The sequence below is a fragment of the Mus caroli genome, unplaced genomic scaffold, assembly GCF_978045245.1.
Source record: "Mus caroli unplaced genomic scaffold, Mus_caroli_1 scaffold_9, whole genome shotgun sequence".
NCBI lineage: Eukaryota > Metazoa > Chordata > Mammalia > Rodentia > Muridae > Mus > Mus caroli.
The window spans coordinates 88,224,513-88,245,691 of NW_028227264.1; the positions used below are offsets into that span (position 1 = coordinate 88,224,513).

Genomic DNA, 21,179 nt, shown 5'->3' on the forward strand with positions numbered 1-21,179 from the left:
AAAAAATATTTGAGTACATGTGTTCATCCTGATTTTTACACTACACAATGTATTCATATACTGCAACATAACTCATAAATATGCAAAATTTATGTACTAATTTTTAAAAGTTTCTCACCCATCCTAGATATTTGTTTTATCTCATACTCATAGACAAATATATTTATAGGCATTTTCCTTGGGATACATCATACATACTTCTCCATGAGTTTTCTTAAAATTATGTATTTTGGGAGCTGGAGAGATGGCTCAGTGGTTAAGAGCACTGACTGCTCTTCTGGAGGTCCTGAGCTCAATTCCCAGCAACCACATGGTGGCTCACAACCATCTGTAATGGGATCTGCTGCCCTTTTCTGGTGTGTCTGAAGACAGCTACAGTGTACTCACATATATAAAATAAATAAATCTTTAAAAAAATTACATATTTCAAGATCTTTCCATAATGTTATTCAATTGCTTTATCTGTTGTGACTGTACTTCAGAGTGACTCATGGTATAACAGATGGTCCTTAGACCAGTTTTGACTAGACTAGGCTAAAACACTGTTCCTTTTGAAAGGAAGGAAGAAGTCTTACCTTGCATTTCTGCTCCAGATGCTAATTAGTTTCAACAGAGGAGTAGGTGAATACTGACTCTCAGATCCAAGCCTGCAGATCTAGGATGGCAAATAAAGGCCATATGAACCACAGACTTATCGAAGCAACAAGAGCAACTGGTAAGCAGGGTAAGCAGCACAGTGGGGTGTGAAACAGCAGGGCAGAGAGCACGCAGAGGACAGTTGTGGGGAAACAGGGCAGAGAACACACAGAGAGGACAGATGTAGGGAAACAGAGAGGGCAGAGAACACACAGAGAGGACAGATGTGGGGAAACAGAGAGGGCAGAGAACACACAGAGAGGACAGATGTGGGGAAACAGAGAGGGCAGAGAACACACATAGAGGACAGATGTGGGGAAACAGAGAGGGCAGAGAACACACATAGAGGACAGATGTGGGGAAACAGAGAGGGCAGAGAACACACAGAGAGGACAGATGTGGGAAAATAGAGAGGGCAGAGAACACACAGAGAGGACAGATGTGGGGAAACAGAGAGGGCAGAGAACACACATAAAGAACAGATGTAGGGAAACAGAGAGGGCAGAGGACACACATAAAGGACAGATGTGGGGAAATAGAGAGGGCAGAGAACACACATAGAGGACAGATGTGGGGAAACAGAGAGGGCAGAGAACACACAGAACAGAGAGGGCAGAGAACACGCAGAGATGACAGATGTGGAGAAACAGAGAGGGCAGAGAACACACATAAAGAACAGATGTAGGGAAACAGAGAGGGCAGAGGACACACATAAAGGACAGATGTGGGGAAATAGAGAGGGCAGAGAGCATGCAGAGAGGACAGATGTGGGGAAACAGAGAGGGCAGAGAACACACATAGAGGACAGATGTAGGGAAACAGAGCAGGGCAGAGAACACACAGAGAGGACAGATGTAGGGAAACAGAGAGCACACATAGAGGACAGATGTAGGGAAACAGAGCAGGGCAGAGAACACACATAGAGGACAGATGTGGGGAAACAGAGAGGGCAGAGAACACACATAGAGGACAGATGTGGGGAAACAGAGAGGGCAGAGAACACACAGAACAGAGAGGGCAGAGAACACGCAGAGATGACAGATGTAGGGAAACAGAGCAGGGCAGAGAACACACATAGAGGACAGATGTAGGGAAACAGAGAGGGCAGAGAACACAAATAGAGGACACATAGAAGACAGATGTAGGGAAACAGAGAGGACAGAGAACACACACAGAGGACAGATGTAGGGAAACAGAGAGGGCAGAGAGCACACAGAGAGGACAGATGTAGGGAAACAGAGAGCATACATAGAGGACAGATGTAGGGAAACAGAGAGCATACATAGAGGACAGATGTAGGGAAACAGAGCACACATAGAGGACAGATGTAGGGAAACAGAGAGCATACATAGAGGACAGATGTAGGGAAACAGAGAGCATACATAGAGGACAGATGTAGAGAAGCAGCAAAATGGCAGGCACAGTGCATGGAGTGTTTCCATACTGGAACCAGCTATTTGGGGATTCAAATGGTCAGAAATGACTGAATTTACACAGCTAAAACTATCCTCAAATCAAGCTCTCCCCTTCACCTTCTTAGCTAGCTAGCTATACTAATTACCATGACAACCAGTCACAAGCAGAGACATCAGTAAAGAAATGCAGGACAAACACACACCTTCCCCTGTGTTTGTTAGCATGAGGGGCTAAGGCAGTAAGGACACGGTTTTTTAAGGCACACAGTCATATTCAAGTTAACCTTCAGTATATATGCCACTGTCTCTTGATCTTTAGGTCTAACTCAGAGTTCTAACAACCTGCAGAAATGAGCCTTGATGTAAGAAAGAGTAGACAACATTGATGTCTGGGTGGTAGACTATGCTGGTAAATTAAAAATAAAGGGAGAAGTAGAAGGGCTAGGCAGGATGTAGAAATCCTGGTTTACCTGGGGCCAAACTGTACCATGAAACACAGCATCAATTTCTTCTGCTTTGAACTGATAGGATTCCCAATCCAAAAAGATATCGGTGACCATCTTGATTCCCAAACGTCTTAAATTTTTCAGTGGGTTAATAAATCTCAACTGAATCTGTAAACAAAGATATTTTTCAAACATAAACATCACATATATATATACCTCTCACACAAACATACATACATAACACACATACACACACACACACACACCTGGTCTCTGTAAAGAGGCACTCTTGTTTGTGTGGCAGGAAAAGAGACCCAGCCTGAAGGAGATGCTATTGGTATTTAATAGCACTCACTGGCTGCTCTTGCACAGGACACAGGCTCAGTTCCCAGCACCCACATCCAACTCTAACTCCACTACTAGGGGATTCAATGCCCTTTTCTGGTCTCTGAGGGCACTGCGTGTACACAGTGCACAGATATACAGCCAAAACACTCATATGCATAAAACAATAATAAAAACAGATGTGAGCCAGGCGGTGGTGGCGCACGCCTTTAATCTCAGCACTTGGGAGGCAGAGGCAGGTGGATTTCTGAGTTCAAGGCCAGCCTGGTCTACAAAGTGAGTTCCAGGACAGTCAGGGCTATACAGAGAAACCCTGTCTCGAAAAACCAAAACAAACAAACAAACAAACAAACAGATGTGCCATGTACAGGCTGGAGAGTCAGCAAGTGTTAACCAGACATCACATCTCCTTTCCTATGTGGTGTGAAACCACAAGAATGCAGCCTCAGAGCGGATTTATTCACTGAGCGGACTTATTCATCAATGGCATCATAGCGATAGTCCGTACTTATATGAGGGACTGAAAATTATGTATAGTTCAATGTGTGAGGAGTTTTACAAACCTGGGAAGGGCAGACATTATGCAAAGGCAGAATTTCCAATACACTATTAAAGAATGAATAGGTTTAGATCCAGAGAGGAAGAGGCAAGGGCCGCAGAGTGATGCCTTCCAAACAAATAATGTCAAAAGCCTCAGATGGAACTCAAACTGACTATCTTTCTACCTGATCACTATATTGTGGTTGTTAGATATTTAAATGGCAGCACTTTTATATATGACCTTATTTACCTACAGCTTTACCTAAGAATCATCCTGAAACTTAGGGCAACAAAGAAAATCCTCTTACGTAGTTAATGCCTTTTTTTTTTTCTTTTGGTTTTTCGAGACAGGATTTCTCTGTGGAGCCTAGGCAATCTTAGAACTCATTCTGTAGACCAGGCTGTTCTCGAACTCAAAGATCAACTTGCCTCTACTTCCCCAGTGCTGGGATTCAAGGCATGTGCCACCACCAAAGAATGTCAAGTCTGTTTCTAAGGCACCATGAATAAAACTAAAGGAAGGTGCCTGCCAGGAAAAGTCAACACTAATCAACAGATATCTAAATCTACAGTAACTCATTTTAAATTCAAGTGACTATGAACAAGGATACTCTTATCTGCTGCATAAGCACAAGGATCATGAAACCTCACACACAGTCTGCCCCGATCCAATCACCTACTAACAGGCAGACACAGGACGTTACACAGTTACAGCCACTCTGAGCTGCTTCCACTCCACTGTGAACACTCGATGTCCTATGAATCAGATTTGATAGAAGAGAAAATCTACGATCACTGATACTTTTAAAAAAATGATAACTTTTAAAAAATCATCTGGAGCAAACAACAAACCAGTGTTAGGAAACAAGACCTCAAATTGTGCCCCACTCTGCTCCATCCCTGCTTCTCCCCAGGCCAGGCCAGGTACATCCTATCCATGTCTAGAACTATCGTTCCAGCTGTCCAGTTTACTCCATGATTGCTGACCAAACTAGAGGAAAAGCTGGGAAATAGGCAGTTGTAGATTTTATGTATATTTATGTATGAGCCACTGCTTCAATGTACAAACATCACAAAACCATTTACAACCTTAACAACACATACTTCACGTCAGCCAACACCCCAGAGGCTATCAGAGTCATAAAAAGCAAATGTGTAACTGAGCTCAAACGCACACTCAGACAAAACCACCATGGGGCGACTTACTATGCCTCTTAGAGGAACTCCTTGGACTTGTTTAAAAGATCAAGAAGCCCCACATCCGTGAAAAAGCTTAACACCTCACTAACTAATGAACCATGAAATTGCACAAAATGATCCTCTGAGTTACGAAACATTGGCTTTGGAGCCAGGCCCATTACTGAGTAACTTCTAAGTTAATCAAAAGTCCAAAGGGGGGCTGGCGAGATGGCTCAGTGGATAAGAGCACCCGACTGCTCTTCCGAAGGTCCAGAGTTCAAATCCCAGCAACCACATGGTGGCTCACAACCATCTGTAACGAGATCTGGCGCCCTCTTCTGGAGTGTCTGAAGACAGCTACAGTGTACTTACATATAATAATAAAAAAAAAAAAAAAAAAAAGTCCAAAGGATGCATCTTTATGAAACTTGACACCCTTCATGACATAACATGTGCCCAACACGTCGGCTTGTTCTAAAGCATGAGTGGCAAGTGTCATCTTCTCTTTTAAATCTGCATAAAACACAATTTTCCATGACCTCTTTTTGGTGTCACCTTTGACTTCTCTAAGCAAAGCCTCTTTCCCACAAAGCAACCAAGGCATTTTACCCCCTTTTTTGACTCAGGGTTGTACTATATAGTCCTTGCTCTCCTGAAACTTAATATATAGACCAGGCTGGCCTCCAACTCAAGAGATCCACCTGCCTCTGCTTCCAGAGTGTTGGCCAGCACACCTGGATTAAAACAGTATTTTTTTTTTAAATGTAGCTCAGGCTAACCTTGAACTTATGGTCCTCCTTCGTCTGCCTCCTTAAGTGAATCTTACTGCCGTGTCCAACCACAGCCGACATACAGCAGTGTATTGATCAATCCCCTGCTCAAGGTGTGTCGGGAGACCCCAGCAGGCAATATGTTCACTCTCCCATGTAGGTCCATGTTATAGCACCAACCTTACTTACTGGATGCTTCCCCCTCACTGTGCTCCAGACACCTCTGCCTCTCTCTTCTTCGACCATACCATACCTGTGCTACCTCAGGGGTCAGCTCTGGTCAACCATTTCATCACCAAGGCTGGTTTATGTCTTCCAAAAAGCAGCCTAAGACTTTGGCAACCACTTCTACTTAAGACTGCATTTGGAAGGCACTGGATATATTATGAATCAACAGAGACGACTCAGAGGCAAAAATCTGAGGCTGGATCTTTACTTCAAACCCCAACTACTCCAAGAAGCCTTCAGTGCATTATAATGTACATATGTCCTTCTCCACGTTCTCCAAAGTAGGCTCAGGGCCATGTTCCTATTGTGTCGGAACAGGTATGGAATACAGTTCAACAGAAAACTCTATAGCATTCTCCTCTCAGTAGCCGGCCAGCTAACTCACCAGTCCTGCTCACCATGCTGCTTATTTATTCAAGACACTGCACTGGCTTCAGCATTAACTTCTAAACAGACCATGGGTTCTGTCTGAACATTAGTGACTCCATCCCAACTCCCAAGACAAACGCTCAGAGGCAAGCATCTACTGCGATCCTCTCACCTTCTCTCGCTGGTCGAGGATGTGGGAGACAGTTGCTGTCATACACAGTAGGATCTGCAGGATCTTGGGAAGGTATGCGCTGATGAGATGACTGATGTTCTTCAACACAACCTCCAGGCTGTTCAAGACTCCGTGCTGCCGCCCCACAGGAAGAGCTTTAGACACATCCAAATCCTCTACTGCCTGGATGACAGCAGAACAGCAGTCCCCTAGTGAAATGGAGAGGATGTGCCGTGCGGTGAAATATTAGTCTGCTGCTGATCACGGCATCCTCCCCAGCTCCCTAAACAGCACAGTTTCTCTAGTGATGTGTTATTTACAGGTGCCAGCATTCTTCTCTCAGGTACTATCTCCCAACTCTTACCAGATGCTCAGTGAGCTATTTTACTGTTCATATTTCAGATAGGGAAACTGAGGGATAAAGAAAGATAAGTAAGTAGTCTGAGAGCTGACTCTGAGTGTAAATCTCACCCAGTTTTATTTTATTTATTACTGTTATTTTCTTTCTTGAGACAGGGTTTTTCTACTATGTAGCTCTGGCTGTCCTGGTACTCATTATATAAACCAGGCTGTCTGTGACCTATCAGAGATCCACCTCTCTCTGCCTCCCAAGTGTTGGGATTAATGGTATGCACCATCACACCTGGCTCACCCAATTTTAAAAAATACTATTCCTGAACACTGGAGTTACTGAGCTATGCTGAGTTTGACGAGTTATAAAAACTAAAAAGATCTGAATTGATACTGCTTAAGCTTTGCACAGCCATCTACAATAAGAGGATAAATTACTGATGTACAACTTAACCAGATCTCTTAAACCGTATCATTTGTACACCCTCCATCTGGGGGCCACCCACCCAACAAAATGCTAGTACTCATTAGGGTCACTCTCCTATTCATTGAGCTGAAACAAAACACATTACACTACCAAAGAAATATTTATGTTAGGCTAAAGCCAATACATTTTGGAACTCAAACAAAGGATTTTATAGTCAGAAATGTCTGAGTTAAAATCCTACCTCTACCAGTGTCCTCATTTGTAAAACGGGGACAATTACGTAATGAGAATTCCTGTGCTTGTTTTAAATGTTAACTGATGCTTGCAATGTTATGTTAAAGTAAGGGCTCAACACATCTAGTCATGGCAAGTCCTCACTCTGACACATTACGACAGAAGCCAGCCAGAGCTTAGCCTGCACCGTTGCACACACTTCACTGCTTTCCAACTGAGCTGAGAATCTGGGACTCAGGAGGTAAAGACAAGTCACTGCTCCACAGGCAAATGATTCTGTGGAGGAATACATGACTAAATGGCTAAAGAATTACAGAGAGATTAAGCTCAGGTTAGATCACAGGGGTGGGGGAGGGGTGGGGGGAGCAGCAGCCCAGGTACAAAGACTTCCATCCAGGAACGGCACAAGTTCACTGCAAAGGCGTGCGTTCAGCAAGGGAGGCAGCAGGGACCTACCGTTCTTGAAGTGCTTCACTGGTTCAGATAGTAGGTCTAAGAATAACTGGATCTCTTCAGGTTGGGTCCCTGCGAGGAACCGCAAAACAATTGCCATGCGGGTTCCTGAAGCAGATTTGCCCTGGGTTTTACTCCCTGTCTTATTCTTCATCCGTCCATACAAAATTCTGAAAAGTCAAAAGAGCATTGTCCTTACACATGCTAGCTATCTCACTAGCTGCTTGTTTTGCTACAGGTCTGTAATGAGCACCTTCAACAGATATAAAGGCAAGAGAAAAGCAAAACAGGTGTTTAGAAAAACAAGTAGCAAAAGTCAGAGATAGAAAAAGCAATAAAACAGGCAAGTCAAGGGTGAGTTAAATCAAGGAAAAAGGAAACCAGTAAAATAGACATTAAAAGGAAGTGAACAAAGTGTCTGTAAGAAAAAAGGATACTAGAAAGATTTTAGTTAAAATCTAGGAAAAAACCAAATCAGAAACAAAAAGCAACTAAACCTGCAAAAGGTATATAAAAGAAAAACCAAAGGAGAGGCAGAGGCAGTCAGATCTCCGTGCATTCGCAGCAAGCCAGAGCTGTAAAATAAGACCCTGTCTCAAATCAAACAAACACAACAAGATCACACAGAGCTTATTTAGTTTTACATGTATGTTTTTTAAGCTTTTAAGGAAAGATGTAATTTCTATGCTACAGCTTCACAGTATAGAGAGAGAAGGAAAGAGACCTTCCTTTCTTTATGGGAGGTCGTAAAAGTAATGGATGGGTTAATGAGTGAGAATAAAAACCAGCACTAATTTTGCTTATAAACATAAAACATTATTTCCCATTCCCCTCCCTCCCAATAAAACTATACACTAGACTAACCAATAAACAAAACACACAGCATTTCTTCCTTCCCTTTCTTCCTTTTACTGTCTACACTGGCCTTGAACCTGCCTCCTAGGATTATGTGCACACAGTATCCCACTAGGCTCGAAATACATTTCTCTTGTATTTTTATTTTACTTTATTTTGGTTTTTTCGAGACAGGGTTTCTCTGTGTAGCCCTGGCTGTCCTGGAACTCACTCTGTAGACAAGGCTGGCCTTGAACTCAGAAATCCACCTGCCTCTGCCTCCCGAGTGCTGGGATTAAAGGCGTGCGCCACCATGCCCGGCTCTCTTGTATTTTTAAAAGATTATTATTATCTTATTTCATATGTGCATATTTTGCTGGCATGTGTGTGTGCCTGGTGGCCACAGAGGCAAAAGTTACTGACAGCTGTGACCGTCTAGCAGTTTTGACAGTGATCAGACAGTCCTCTGCAGGAGCGCCAATGCTCTGACATTGAGCCTCTCAGCCCACCAATCACATCTCTAAACACAGTTCCACCTGATCTCCCACATCACCTAAGTGTATCCCGGGGAATGCACCAAGACCCATCAGAGCATCAACAGGAATAAAACAGAGAAAGACTCACAGTTAAACAACCAACCAATGGGACCATTTTAATATATGCTTACTAACAATATTTAACATTCATTTCTCATAAACCTTTAGATATCTAATTAAAAGTTACTTTGTTTATTTGAGATAGGGTCCCCCTATGTAGCTCTATCTGATCAAGAACTTGCTATGTAGACCAGGCTGGCTTTATACAAATATTAGCATGCCTCTGCATGCTGGGTGCTAGGGTAAAAGGTATGCAACCCAGCTAACTGCTACATTTTAGTGTAAGAAACCTTAATGACAACACTCAAAACTTGAATATATAGTGATTTAACATTAAAACACTTTTAAACTATTGAGACCTAGAGAACTTTTGTCTGAGTTTACCTATGGTAGTTACTAATTTGAGAAATGAAAACTGAGTAATATTAAAAAAATACTGTTTTATGAATTCATTGAAACAAAACATATTAATATAAATAACATTTTAATGAAAAATAATTCTCTTCTCCAATATCTCACCACTCGTGAGACACTAGTGAGGCTCTGCTCTATTGTCTGAATGGCTTAATAGAAGATGACCAGATGCTCATGTCGCTCCGGCATCTAATCCACTGGAATGGAAAAAGCTCATTTGTGTTAGATCAGGCAGAAAGAAACCTGCAAATAATTGTGGCTATTTCATTTTGATACCTCACAAAATCTCAACCAACTGCCTAAAATATGGAATATGAAACTCTACCAACAAACTCTAGAAACTTTGTTTCACTAAACTCTATTCCTCTTGGCCTTTGCACACACTGACCCGGGAACACGCATCAGTTACTTGGAAAGCAATGGCAGAACAAATCATGTAGAAATGTCAAAGGCTGACACATCTCACTGTAAACCAAAAGAAGAGGTGTATTAATCAACTATTTATTTATTTATTTATTTATTTATTTATTTACTTTTTTGGTCTTTGAGACTTTTTAAAAGTACTATTATCCATCTCACATGTTTTCAAGTAACTGGGGAGTAAGCTCACAGGAACAGACGTAAGTTTTCCAAAATCCTAATTTTCATTTGACTGTTAAATTAGTAACTTGAAACAAATTCTGTCATTTGTTTTCTTTGAATTGTCAAACTCACTGCATTGTTAAGGAAATTCCTGTGAAATATCCAAGTTTAAACTGAAAGATTCTTCATTATCTAGGCTTTCAAATAAAAATGGTGTTGCATGAAAAAAAGGGTGCAGCTAGTTTAGCTTGCAACTCACGTACATAAACGTCACTCTGAGATAACCAGTGTGCAGCAGGACTACCTCACACAGCCTCCTGCTTCAGCACAGACCAGTAAAACAGTCCATTCGCAGAGCCAACATTCAAAGGGCACTGTAGAAAATAAGCCTATTTTGTCTTCACCTTTTTCTCCAATTATGTGTCTATGAAGACTCCGAGTACAGTCTGGAGCCAATGTCCAAAAGATCCAGGTAAAGAAGAGAAAAAGCAGGGGCAGAGATATGGCTCAGCAGGCGAAGTGCTTACCCAGCACACACAAAGCCCTGGGTTCAATCCCCAGGACCGCATAGAACTAAGCATGGTGATGCATGCCTCAACAATAGTTCAAGGTCATCCTCAGCTACACAGAGTCTGAGGCCAGCCTGGGCTAAGGAGACCCCATTTAAACAAGCAGAAAGCAGAAACAATGAAATGTTTCCATTACAATTGCTGAAAACAATCATGACTGTATCAGAACCGTGTTTTGATTTACATTTTTAAGTAGTATACGTACCTCATCAGAATCGGAAACAAGTCTGCCCGGTGGGCCGCTTTCACTACCGTGTTATCTTCTGAGATGTTGAAATGCACGATCTCTTCCTTAAAGCTCCTGTCGTCCAGCAGCCTTTGTAAGTTTTCCCTTTCAAAAGACACAGCACAACCTGTCGCTCAGTGCAGGGCACTTGCCAACGATGGAAAGAGCAGTGTGTACAAGTACAGCTAAAATACATAGTAAGTAGTTCATACTGAAGCCCACACCCGGAAGGACAATCCTCACAAAATGTCTGTAAGTTGTAAGAGGTAAATGGCTTGGAAGGGATGAGCGTTGGTCCCTAACCTGATGTTTAGGAGCACATGGCACAGAAGCTTTTCTTCCCAGGCAGCACCATTCGCAAGGGTTTTATGGAATTATGTTAACAAGGACAGAGAAATGTTACTACTTTCTAAGACATATTTTTAAAACTAATACTCTCCTTTCCATTTTCTTATCTGCAGACAATAATTCCACAAATACACTTCAGGCTTTCATTTCTTGCCTGTAAACAGTTATGATTACTTCGGAAGAGGGGGACTTCTTAGGCCTGTGAGACATTATTTCAGAAGGTAAAAGGTGATGTTTCTCTAGCTTATGTTGCTCACCTGTAAGGGAGGATATGAGGATGTCTATACGTCATTATGCAGTCCAAGGTTATTTTTTGCACAGCCTGATCTTGGTGCAGCAATAACTAGAAATGACATTTTACAGAATAAGTTAATGAAGTAATACATATATAAACCATGAAATAGAAATTTAACTAACCAAATAGTAAGACTCTATCTTAAAAAAAAGAAGAAGAGAAAACGAAACTCTGACCCGAATTCTCTGTGTGAGCCTGGATTTTAACCAACTGTGCTGGCTCTGTGACAAGGACATTCTATACTATACAGTTAATATATATACAGTTATTAGTCAGCAAATGTCAAGAGGGGACTGGTTAGTAAGTTGAAAAGACTATTCCTATGGTCAGAGGCGTCTACGGTCAGTCTGCTGAGCAGATTAGGTTCCTCTAAAAGACTGTCCACATATGAGAACGTTGCATTTCCCAGTCATCTTTTTTGGAGTTGGGGATATACATTATAATTACAGCTAACAACCATTTAACATACCCGATCTCATTCTACTGAATGGATTCAGAAACACGAGTCCCCAGCATGGCTGACTTCCCATGAAGGAAAGGCACCCGTCAGCCTTCCCTATGATCTAACCATGACTTTACCGTTCTTCTTCTAATACAGCTGCTCAGCGTCAGTCACTCCATACTGAAGCTGACTTCAGAGTCAACTAAACTAGTGCAAGCTAAAATTATACATGAAGATGGTTTTCTAGTGTGTGAGCCTATTAACATAATAGTACTTAAAATCGAGAGATGGGTCCTGTCCACGACTGCCGAAAACCCAGGTTGCTCTGGTAAAGAAAATGTGAGAAAGGTTGAGAGGTCAAAGCACACAGAATTTATGTGGCTCACCTGAAGATACAACTCGTACAACTTGGATTCTAGATATAAGGCCCGTGGGTTTGAGAACTTAGAGAAGACTTGTAAATGAGCAATGAGCTGCCTAAACAAAACGAGAGGTTACTGTAGAAGTAAATAATAGAGACCACCTTGAAATAACATTACCCACCACTTTATCTTCTGACAAGTATTCCACACAGTCCACCCAGAAGTCTGTTGTTAATCACCCAAGCAAAATTTTAATGCTTAGAAAGATTATTTTCTGGAAACTTCAATCTCAGGCGGTGGTGCCCCACAATCCAGGCTTTGCACCACAGTAAACCCTCAGGATGAGGTAGAAAGGCTTTAGCTAAATCAAAACTGGACAGAAGGTGGAGAAAACAGTAGGCTCTCAGCAGATGAGCAGGGATGGTTTGGGGACTTAGTCCTTTGTGAGGTTCCACGTGTCAGGCAAGGAAGTCGCAGAATTCACCTGCCTCTTGCTCACAGAACATAAACACGGATGGCATACAACTGGGTTTAGGTGACAATGGCTTTTGCTTGCACAACTGACAAACATACAGAAAGGCTCTGGGATGGAGAGGTAGGAGGCCGACAGGACTGCCCAGAACAAACATATCGTCTACTGAAGCAGATAGAGAAGCGTGTCTACCTCATTTGCCCACCTGATTCCCTAGTACACGGACTCTAGCAAGCAAGGTTAGTCACTGGAAGCATCGGCCTACTCATACACTGAGATAGCTCTGAGGGTCTCATTATCAGTTCATCCACTCACCTTCCCTTTTCCTACTCTTCAGGGTCTCATGGACTGACTATGTAGGGCTGGTTTGCCTGGAACTTGCTATGTACATCAGGCTGCTTTGAACTCAGAGATTTGCTTGCATCTACTTTCTAAGTGCTGTGATTAAAGGTAGGTGTGTGTGTGTTTGTGTCTGTGTGTGTGCATGTGTGCCACATAGCCAGCACAATTTATTCCCATTTTCAATGATGGAACTTGAGAGCAATGTTCTAGGTTTGGGTATGGGAAGTAGATGAATCCTTACAGAATTTCTCTTTTTCTTCTTTCTTTCTGCTCCTGAACTATGTAGATGAGGCTCACTGTCAACAACTCCTACCTCCACCTCCAGACTGAAATGTTATGTGTGCACTACCATGCTGGGCTCATAGAATGCTGCCTGAGCACAGAGCCACATGCATGCCAGGCAAGCACTCTGCCTACTGAGCTACAGGTCAAGCACCTCTCCACTTTTAATGTTTTTAGACAAGTTTCTTAAGAACACTTCAATGGACCAGGAGGAAGGCAGATAATGAGAATACCACTTGAACCCCTACGGATTGTGAAAGCACCTTATGATTTTCATAAGAAAGAGCTAGCTGTAGGGAGCTAAAATCCAAAGCAAGCAGGGGTTCCATGATACAAGTTATGGTCAGCTATTTGAGTGTGAAGCCACCTAAGATAACTTCAGTGAAGAACTACAAGTACACCTTCAAGTATGAACAGATTTTCTCAGTGGGTAGAAGTGAGGCCAGGGCATTGGGAAAGAGTGTGTGTGCAGGTCCAGGGATGAAAAAGGCCACGGTGTGACTGGATAAATGGCTCATTCATTTATTCAGCAAACACATAGCTCGAAGTAATCTTTTGTTAGGGATTATGATGATGGAAACCGAGGAGAGAAGAAGAAGGAACTAAAGTTACATGCAACTTGGCCGTGACCCTTCCTGGGCCTTTGTACACTCTTTCCACTGGCTGACAGGTCCTTCCCTCTATAACACTGGCATCAGCCAGTCTTTCGTCTGTCAGCAGCAAAGGTATCCTTCCCTCTGTAAAAGGTCTTCCCCCAGTCTTTGTCTCAGTCTTTGTGGTAGAAGGAAATAATTCTTTACAGTGTTTCCAGAAACCCCATAAACATGATTTGACCAGCGATATGACACACTCTTACATTGTAGATGTTTGCAGTTCATCTTTGCAGCCCTGCACTTAGCAAAGAGCACTGGCGAGCTATCAAATGGATAAATCTATAAACGGCTAGTGTTGAAACACACAAGTGAGATCTAAAAGTTTAAGGGCAGCACCAGCCTGGCAGATCAGATAGATCCTCAATCTAAACAATCTTCAGGTAAGCTCAAAGAGCCTCTAAAAGCAGCCCCCCCCCCGCCCCTTTTTTTCCTTTTTTATAGTTTGGAACACTTTAGGTAAATGAATAACCAAGGGAACTGGGAGACACTGTAGCACAGGTAACAAGCAGGAGCCAAGCCGGAGGCAAAGGCAGGTACTGACCAGAGGCTCTGCCGCCTGTTCCCTGCTGCACAACACAGCGCCCTAGCCTGCAATGCTCTCATCTGTAAAGGAACCATGACAAAAAAAGCCACACCAACAGTTCCTCATGTGCTCAGATTCTGTGGTGACACAAGAAAGCGAGTCAGCAACTGTTCCAAAACAAAGCAGCAATCTTCACAGTGGCCAAGAGACCAAAGAAAAGGGCAGAGAGATCCAAGATAGTAACATGCAATTGACTGGGCCACACCTACAGAAGTGCGTTTCTGGGTAGCATCAATACCAGCAGACCCCCATCAATGTCACTTGTATCATTCTGGGTCTGTCTGCCTTTCTCTTTGATGTCACAGAACACCACAGACAGTTCTCAATGCCTGGCACCAGCATGTTTCAGAGTAAGAATCTCCAAAGACTGACGAAACTGTCAAGAGAATCTCAGGACGGTATATCAATAATTATCTGAGGAGTCCATCTTTCATGAAGCCATTTCCCAGGCAGACAGGAAGGGCTGCACTGCTCTCCCTACAAGCACAGCTCCATGATCAGCCTATGGTGGGGAACTCACTTTGCTGCAGCCCTTCTCGTCTTTTTCTTCTGGGGCGCGTCCTCTGTGGGCACGGCCTCTTCCTCCAGTTCCTCCTCCTCCCCAGCAGCAGGTTCTTCCTCCTCCTCCTCAGCCACTGCTCCTCTGCCTTTTTTGCGTAGATCCTGAGTAGGAGCAACTTGCAGATCTGCTGGATAATACTCATTGCTGTAAGAGGACGTAGGTGAAAGCAACAGTGAGGAGTGTGTGCATCAGAAAGGCACCTATGGCACACTGGAACGAACGAACGAACGAACGAACGAACGAACGAACACACACACACACTTATTTTACTCTATGTGCTGGGTGCTTTGCCTGCATGTTATGTGTTTGGTAGCAGCAGAGGTCAGCAGAAAAGGGCATTGGATCCCCTGGGCTGAAGTTACAGATGGCTGTCAGCCACCATGTAGGTGCTGGGAACTCTACTCTGGTCTTTACAAGAGCAGCCAGGGCTCTTAAGCACTGAGTCATGTGTGCAGCACTAGTGTTCTCTCTCCTTCAGTCTGTCTCACTGACAAGTCAGTCACTATCAGGAGAAGGTGGTCTGCCTTACTACTTCAGTGTTGAAAAGATTTGAAATGCCTACTATGTGCTGAAGTGAGATCGGCCTTATCTCTGGAAGCACAGATGGTCAGAAGTGGACTATATTGAAAGATTATTGTAAAATATTAGGACTGAGGGCTGGAGAGATGGCTCAGCGGTTAAGAGCACTGACTGCTCTTCCAGAGGTTCTGAGTTCAATTTCCAGCTACCACATGGTGGCTCACAACCATCTGTAATGGGATCCAATGCCCTTTTCTGGTGTGTCTGAAGACAGTTACAGTGTGCTCATATGTAATACATAAAATAATAAATAAATTTTAAAAAACTATTAGGACTGTATTTCTTTCCCACTTTGCCAATGTCCTTTCAAAAATATAAAATTACAAACTTAAATAGTCAAAGCAATAGTAAGCAAAATGTAACCAAGTCAGAAACATTATCTTATTTCCTAACAAACTAAAAAGCTGCTTGTATCAAAACAGTATCATTCTAGCATGAAAACAGATAATGTTTTAAAGATAAAAGGCCTACACTAGGAGACTACCAGGGTCTTCCTCTAATATGGGTGGCCCACTTCTACTACAGGCTCCTGTTTCTGCTCCTATCCTCCATAGCATCCTTACAGAAAGCTCTTTGTCCTTAAACGAAAGGGTGATGATACTTACTGAGAGTTATTATAGTGGGACATGTACAGTCTATGAACACCAAACTCAGCTTTCCGAGGCACAGCCCTAGCTACTTTGCTAAACAGCAGCCATTTCCTCTAAGACCTCCTACACAACTCAAGAGAAAAGCCAGACAGCTCTTTTTCATAAGGGAGCGGCTTTGTGTCAAGACAGAAGCTGGTACCAGGAGTGTGGGGATATTGCTGTGACATGTTTTGGGGAAGGACTTTGGAACTTTGGACTAGAAAAGCCATTGAGTGTTTAGAGTTCATTAGGAAGTTCTTAAGAGCTCCAAAGATACTGTTCATAGTAGTGCAGAAGATGGAGGCCTAACTTGTGAAGTTTCAGAGGAAAATTTAACGACTCTCTCAGGGCTGTTGCTATTTTGAATTGAGATTCTGTGGTTCTGGTCAGCTGGAACTGAAGAATCAGACACAATTACCAAAAGGCCAGCCACCACTGAAGTGGAACCTTTGTGTTACTAGGACAATTGATGTTGGTTAGCTGGAGCTGAGAAATTAGAGGTGATTAAGGAGACCAGTATCACAGGTGAAATCTTCCAGGGAGTGTCCCCTGAGAGCATAGAGCTGTGCTCCAGACGTGGCCAACATCTGCAAGTCCTTCATGTTTTTGCTTAACTGCCCTCTTCCCTGACGATGAAGGCCAAACACCTCACTCTCACAAGGCCAGGACTAACTTTCTGCTCTGACCTCTACTGAGTCTCTCCTTGGATCATTCTAAACTGGTCACCCAAATCTCCTTTCTGTTCCCTGGACAAGCTCGACATGCTGTGGCTTATGTCCTACTCAATCTAACCCCATACCTCCTTCCCATGTGACAAAGCACACTAGAACTTATTACTTAGTTCTGTTCTACACAACACATCCCTTCGAAGCAATCCGTTCAAAGCACTCAAGACTCTCAGACTTACACACTCAAACAAAACAAGGCTTCAGGAAGCTCTTACTATTCTTCAAGAGTACATTCCTCGGCATTGAGACTCGAACAGAGACATGGTTATGTCACTCCCAGGCAAGTACGAAAACAATGAACAGGGAAAGAAAGAGCAAGGCCTTTGTACACTGACCAAACTCAACATGGCGCCTCCTCTGTGGTAACCTGACCTATTTTATTAGCACTATTTGTATGTTGATTCATATATAACTAAATGTGAACAAAACTGGTTTAGTGTTTACCTGAGGGAGGAAGTGCTTTGCAGACATGATAATGGTTTGAAACATGACAAAAAATGCAAAATGCCCAGCCAGGAAGGAGGCTGATACCTCGCCTTTACACTGTGCCAGGGGCAGAGGCCTAGCTACTTACTTGATGAATCTTAGGAAAAGAGGGGAGAGTTCCCTGGACCGTGGCTCTACTCGCTCTGGGAATTTAGCCAAAGCTCGCCAAAGCAAGAATCGGAAGTTGGTATGGTCCAGTCGCTCCCGACAGTCGGTTTTCAATGCTAACTGCTGCTGGTAAAGATCCCCAACGTCTCCTTCCTGGGTTTGCTCCCAACTTTCATCTCCTGTTGACTCTTCATCTCTCACATCCTTTTGCAGTTCTTTCTCTGCAAGAGAAAAGTGTCACTCTCATGCCTGTAGACCACTGCTTAGCCTTAAGACAGGATGTGTGCTTTCTAGTAACACAAAGAGAACAGCACCATCTCAGAACTTTATCAAACTAAACAAATAAATACGGTGTCCCAGCCCTCCAAGATTCCTGCTCATACCGGCATGGGAAGCTGCCTTTTCTAGATGTTCATAGCAGACATTCCAGAATTGCTTGTTTTCCATTCCATAGGCATGAGAACTAAGAGAAAAAGATCATAAAATACACAATACAGCATGGTCTTGGTCTTAAGTGTGAAATATCCCACTGGAAAAATGTAAAAGAATCAACTAAGGTTAAATCTGCTGTGTGTACACTGCCTGCATTGCACAGACTATGTATTTTATTTCATCGTTAGTCATAGATCATGCATACGATGCGCGTGACCGAGGGGGGCATCCGTGGCCCAGCGTCTGTGCAGAGAAGAGTCGTCAGGCTCTTTGGAGAGTTAGGTTCTCTACTGCAGGACGCAAGGACTGAGCTCAGGCCGTCACACGTGTGCAGTGACAGCTTTCCCCTTCTGAACCACCTTGCCAGCACACACACTATTTTCATAAATGACTGCAGGAGAGCTTTCAGATGTAAGTTGATACATGTAGACTATTTAGTTTTGTTGTTGATGATACTTGGAATCAGCCTTTCTATGAAGTCTAAGCTGGTCTAGAACCCATTATGAAGTCCCAAACTGTCAGACAATCTGCTGGCCCCACCACCGAGTGCTTGGCACCAACTACCATATTCAGTTAGGGAGACTAATGTTAAAAACACAGTCATAAAAATGGAACCTTTTCCTTTCCACCTTTTCCTCTCTGTTGCTGTAACAAACGCCATAAGCAAAAGCAACTTGGGAGGGAAACATTTTCTGACTTACACTTCCAGCTTACTACTCATTGTCTCACAGGAGGAAGTGAGAGGCAGAGGGCATGGAGGAGCGCCGAGGAGCACTGAGAGCACAGAGGAGCACTGCGTGCTGCCTTACTCCCAGGCTTGGGTGCACCTGCCTTAGGGACTGTGCTTCCCACAGGGCTGGGTGCTCCCAGTAACCATCAGTCAGGACAAGTCCTCAGACAAACCCAATACAGAAACTGACTCACTGACTCTCTCTGCAGGTGACTCTGGGCTACGTCAGGTTGACAAGGCTAAGAAGGATAGTATGTGAGGGAGGGCCCATTAAGGAAAGAAAGTTGCCAGAAAGATAATAACTGCTGCACTAGAGTTAGTTAAAAAATATATACTTCTCTGCACCTAATTCAAATTTGACTATCTGAAATAAGCTTTTCAGCTGGGTGTGGTGGCACATGCTTCCAATGTCACCACTTGTGAGGTAGAGAGATCTGTGTTAGTTCAAAGCCAGCTTTCTCATCATAGCCAGTTCAAGGCAAGCCAGGAATACATATTTAGAATCTGTCTCAAACACTTTCAGAACTTAATACTGAGACACGAAGTGAATCAGTCATGTAGTTATTTTTGTTTTTGTTTTTTTTTACAGTCTAAAGCCCCTACAATAATATTCTCATGTTTTCTCTATTAATCTTCCATCCCTTATCTTTCTCCTCACTCCTTTCTCCTTCATCCTCCTCTTTCATGAGACATATAGCTTCGTAGCCCAGCCTCAAATTTGTGAAGCTCCCTGCCTTAATCTCCTGAATCCTGGGACTACAAGTGTGCATCAGCACACCTGCCTCCCACTAATGAACACAAACTTTATACTAGATCTGACTCTGGTTATGCACAGTGTGTAGTGCACATGGAAAACAGTCCCCAACAATAAAATAGCCTAGCCACTATAGGCAGGGAGACTTTAGAAGCATTCCGTGACTCAGGAGCCAACATTGTGATAATGGACCACTGACTACACACATGTCACTTCCTATCTTTTGAAGGCTCCCCCAACCCTCCCCCCCAAACCAGTCAAAAGCCATTTATTTTCACTATCCTTGTTAGATTGCTCTGAAAAAAAGTAAAAAGCAGGCAAATTGGTTCAAAATTGAAGAGGGATTTGTTTACTCTGCTTCTGTCAAGTACGAAGTAATAAGATCGGGAAAGGCCTGACATATGACATGTTCCCAGTCTGACAAAAGCCAGAGTAAAGCGTCAAGGACAAACATCTGTAAAAGGACTGATTTATGTCAACCACAGCATACGCTATTTTGTGACTATTAAAATAATTTGTTTGAGTTAAAGGTGTGTGTGGTGGTATGCTAGACAGCTAGGATTTTGAAAAGTGCTTATTTTTAAAGTATGGTTCAGCCACTTATTATGTAAAAATAAAAATATGTGATTATCACAATATATCTTTTGATCATATAAACAGTATCATAAAGTAAAAAGAAAACCCTCCAGTCATTTAAGTGCACTGAAATATTTGTATAGCTAGCCTACTGAAAAACAGGTACTAGAGAGAATCTCTATTTTTCTTCCTCAGGTTGTTTCACAAAGGAAACTTAAACCACACCTACATGGAACACAGGTCTGGCCCTGGCCCCATCATTCTGCATCAGTTAAAGTGAATGACCCCATCCACTCAGCCCATGCTTACCTTATGAGCTCAATAACAGGGTCCCAGAGGGCACTGAAGTTGACATACAGCATACCTAACAGATAACGGAGTGGCACCTGCAGGTCCAAGAGACTGGTTTAGTAAGCACGTGACAGGCTGCAGGAGAAGGTCAGAAGAGAAGTGCTCAAACGTGCATGACCCTTGGAGAGAGTGGGGTTTGGGAAGACGCTTGCATTTATTTACAAGGGAAGGTTCTTGGTATTAACCCAGAAGTCAGGGTGAAATAAAAATTTCCAGCTCCTAAAATCTTACTCATACTCATTAGAAAACAGTATGCAAGCTTATCCCAGATGTTCGCTCACAAAGTCTAAATCCAACTGGGAACAAAATTCCATCATAAACACTACTATGACCCAAAGCGTCATACATTAATAGTGTAAACACTAAAGGACAACAACGACAATGACAACAACAACAAAACAAAACTAAAAATCCCAAGTTGTAGGAATGGTGGTTGAAGCCTCCTATAATTGCTGATACCCCAGTTCATTCTTTCTTGCTTTTTGGGGGTGGGGGTGGTATCTCTTTGTATAGCTCTGGCTGTCCTGGAACTCACAATGTAGACTAGGCTGGTTCAAGATCACAAGAGATCTGCCAGTCCCTGCCTCTCAAATCCCACGATTAAAGGCATGTGCCACCATTAGATGTCTGAATTCTTGCCACCATTAGATGTCTGAGTTCTTGCCACCATTTGGATGTC

At 43.0% G+C, this 21,179-nt stretch overlaps 1 protein-coding gene across 1 annotated transcript in view; it reads right to left on the bottom strand.

Moving 5' to 3' along the window:
• The window catches only part of Utp20 (UTP20 small subunit processome component), an 81,159-nt gene that overhangs the window by 33,871 nt on the left and 26,109 nt on the right, over positions 1-21,179 (bottom strand). The window contains exons 19-29 of the mRNA XM_021175362.3: positions 20,459-20,535; positions 18,041-18,120; positions 17,638-17,878; positions 15,086-15,271; positions 12,258-12,348; positions 11,392-11,477; positions 10,766-10,891; positions 7,569-7,735; positions 6,101-6,309; positions 2,522-2,665; positions 576-655 (exon numbers count right to left, since the gene is read on the bottom strand). Of these exons, the coding sequence (XP_021031021.1) occupies positions 576-655; positions 2,522-2,665; positions 6,101-6,309; positions 7,569-7,735; positions 10,766-10,891; positions 11,392-11,477; positions 12,258-12,348; positions 15,086-15,271; positions 17,638-17,878; positions 18,041-18,120; positions 20,459-20,535 (1,487 nt within the window). The remainder of the gene's footprint in view (positions 1-575; positions 656-2,521; positions 2,666-6,100; positions 6,310-7,568; positions 7,736-10,765; positions 10,892-11,391; positions 11,478-12,257; positions 12,349-15,085; positions 15,272-17,637; positions 17,879-18,040; positions 18,121-20,458; positions 20,536-21,179) is intronic.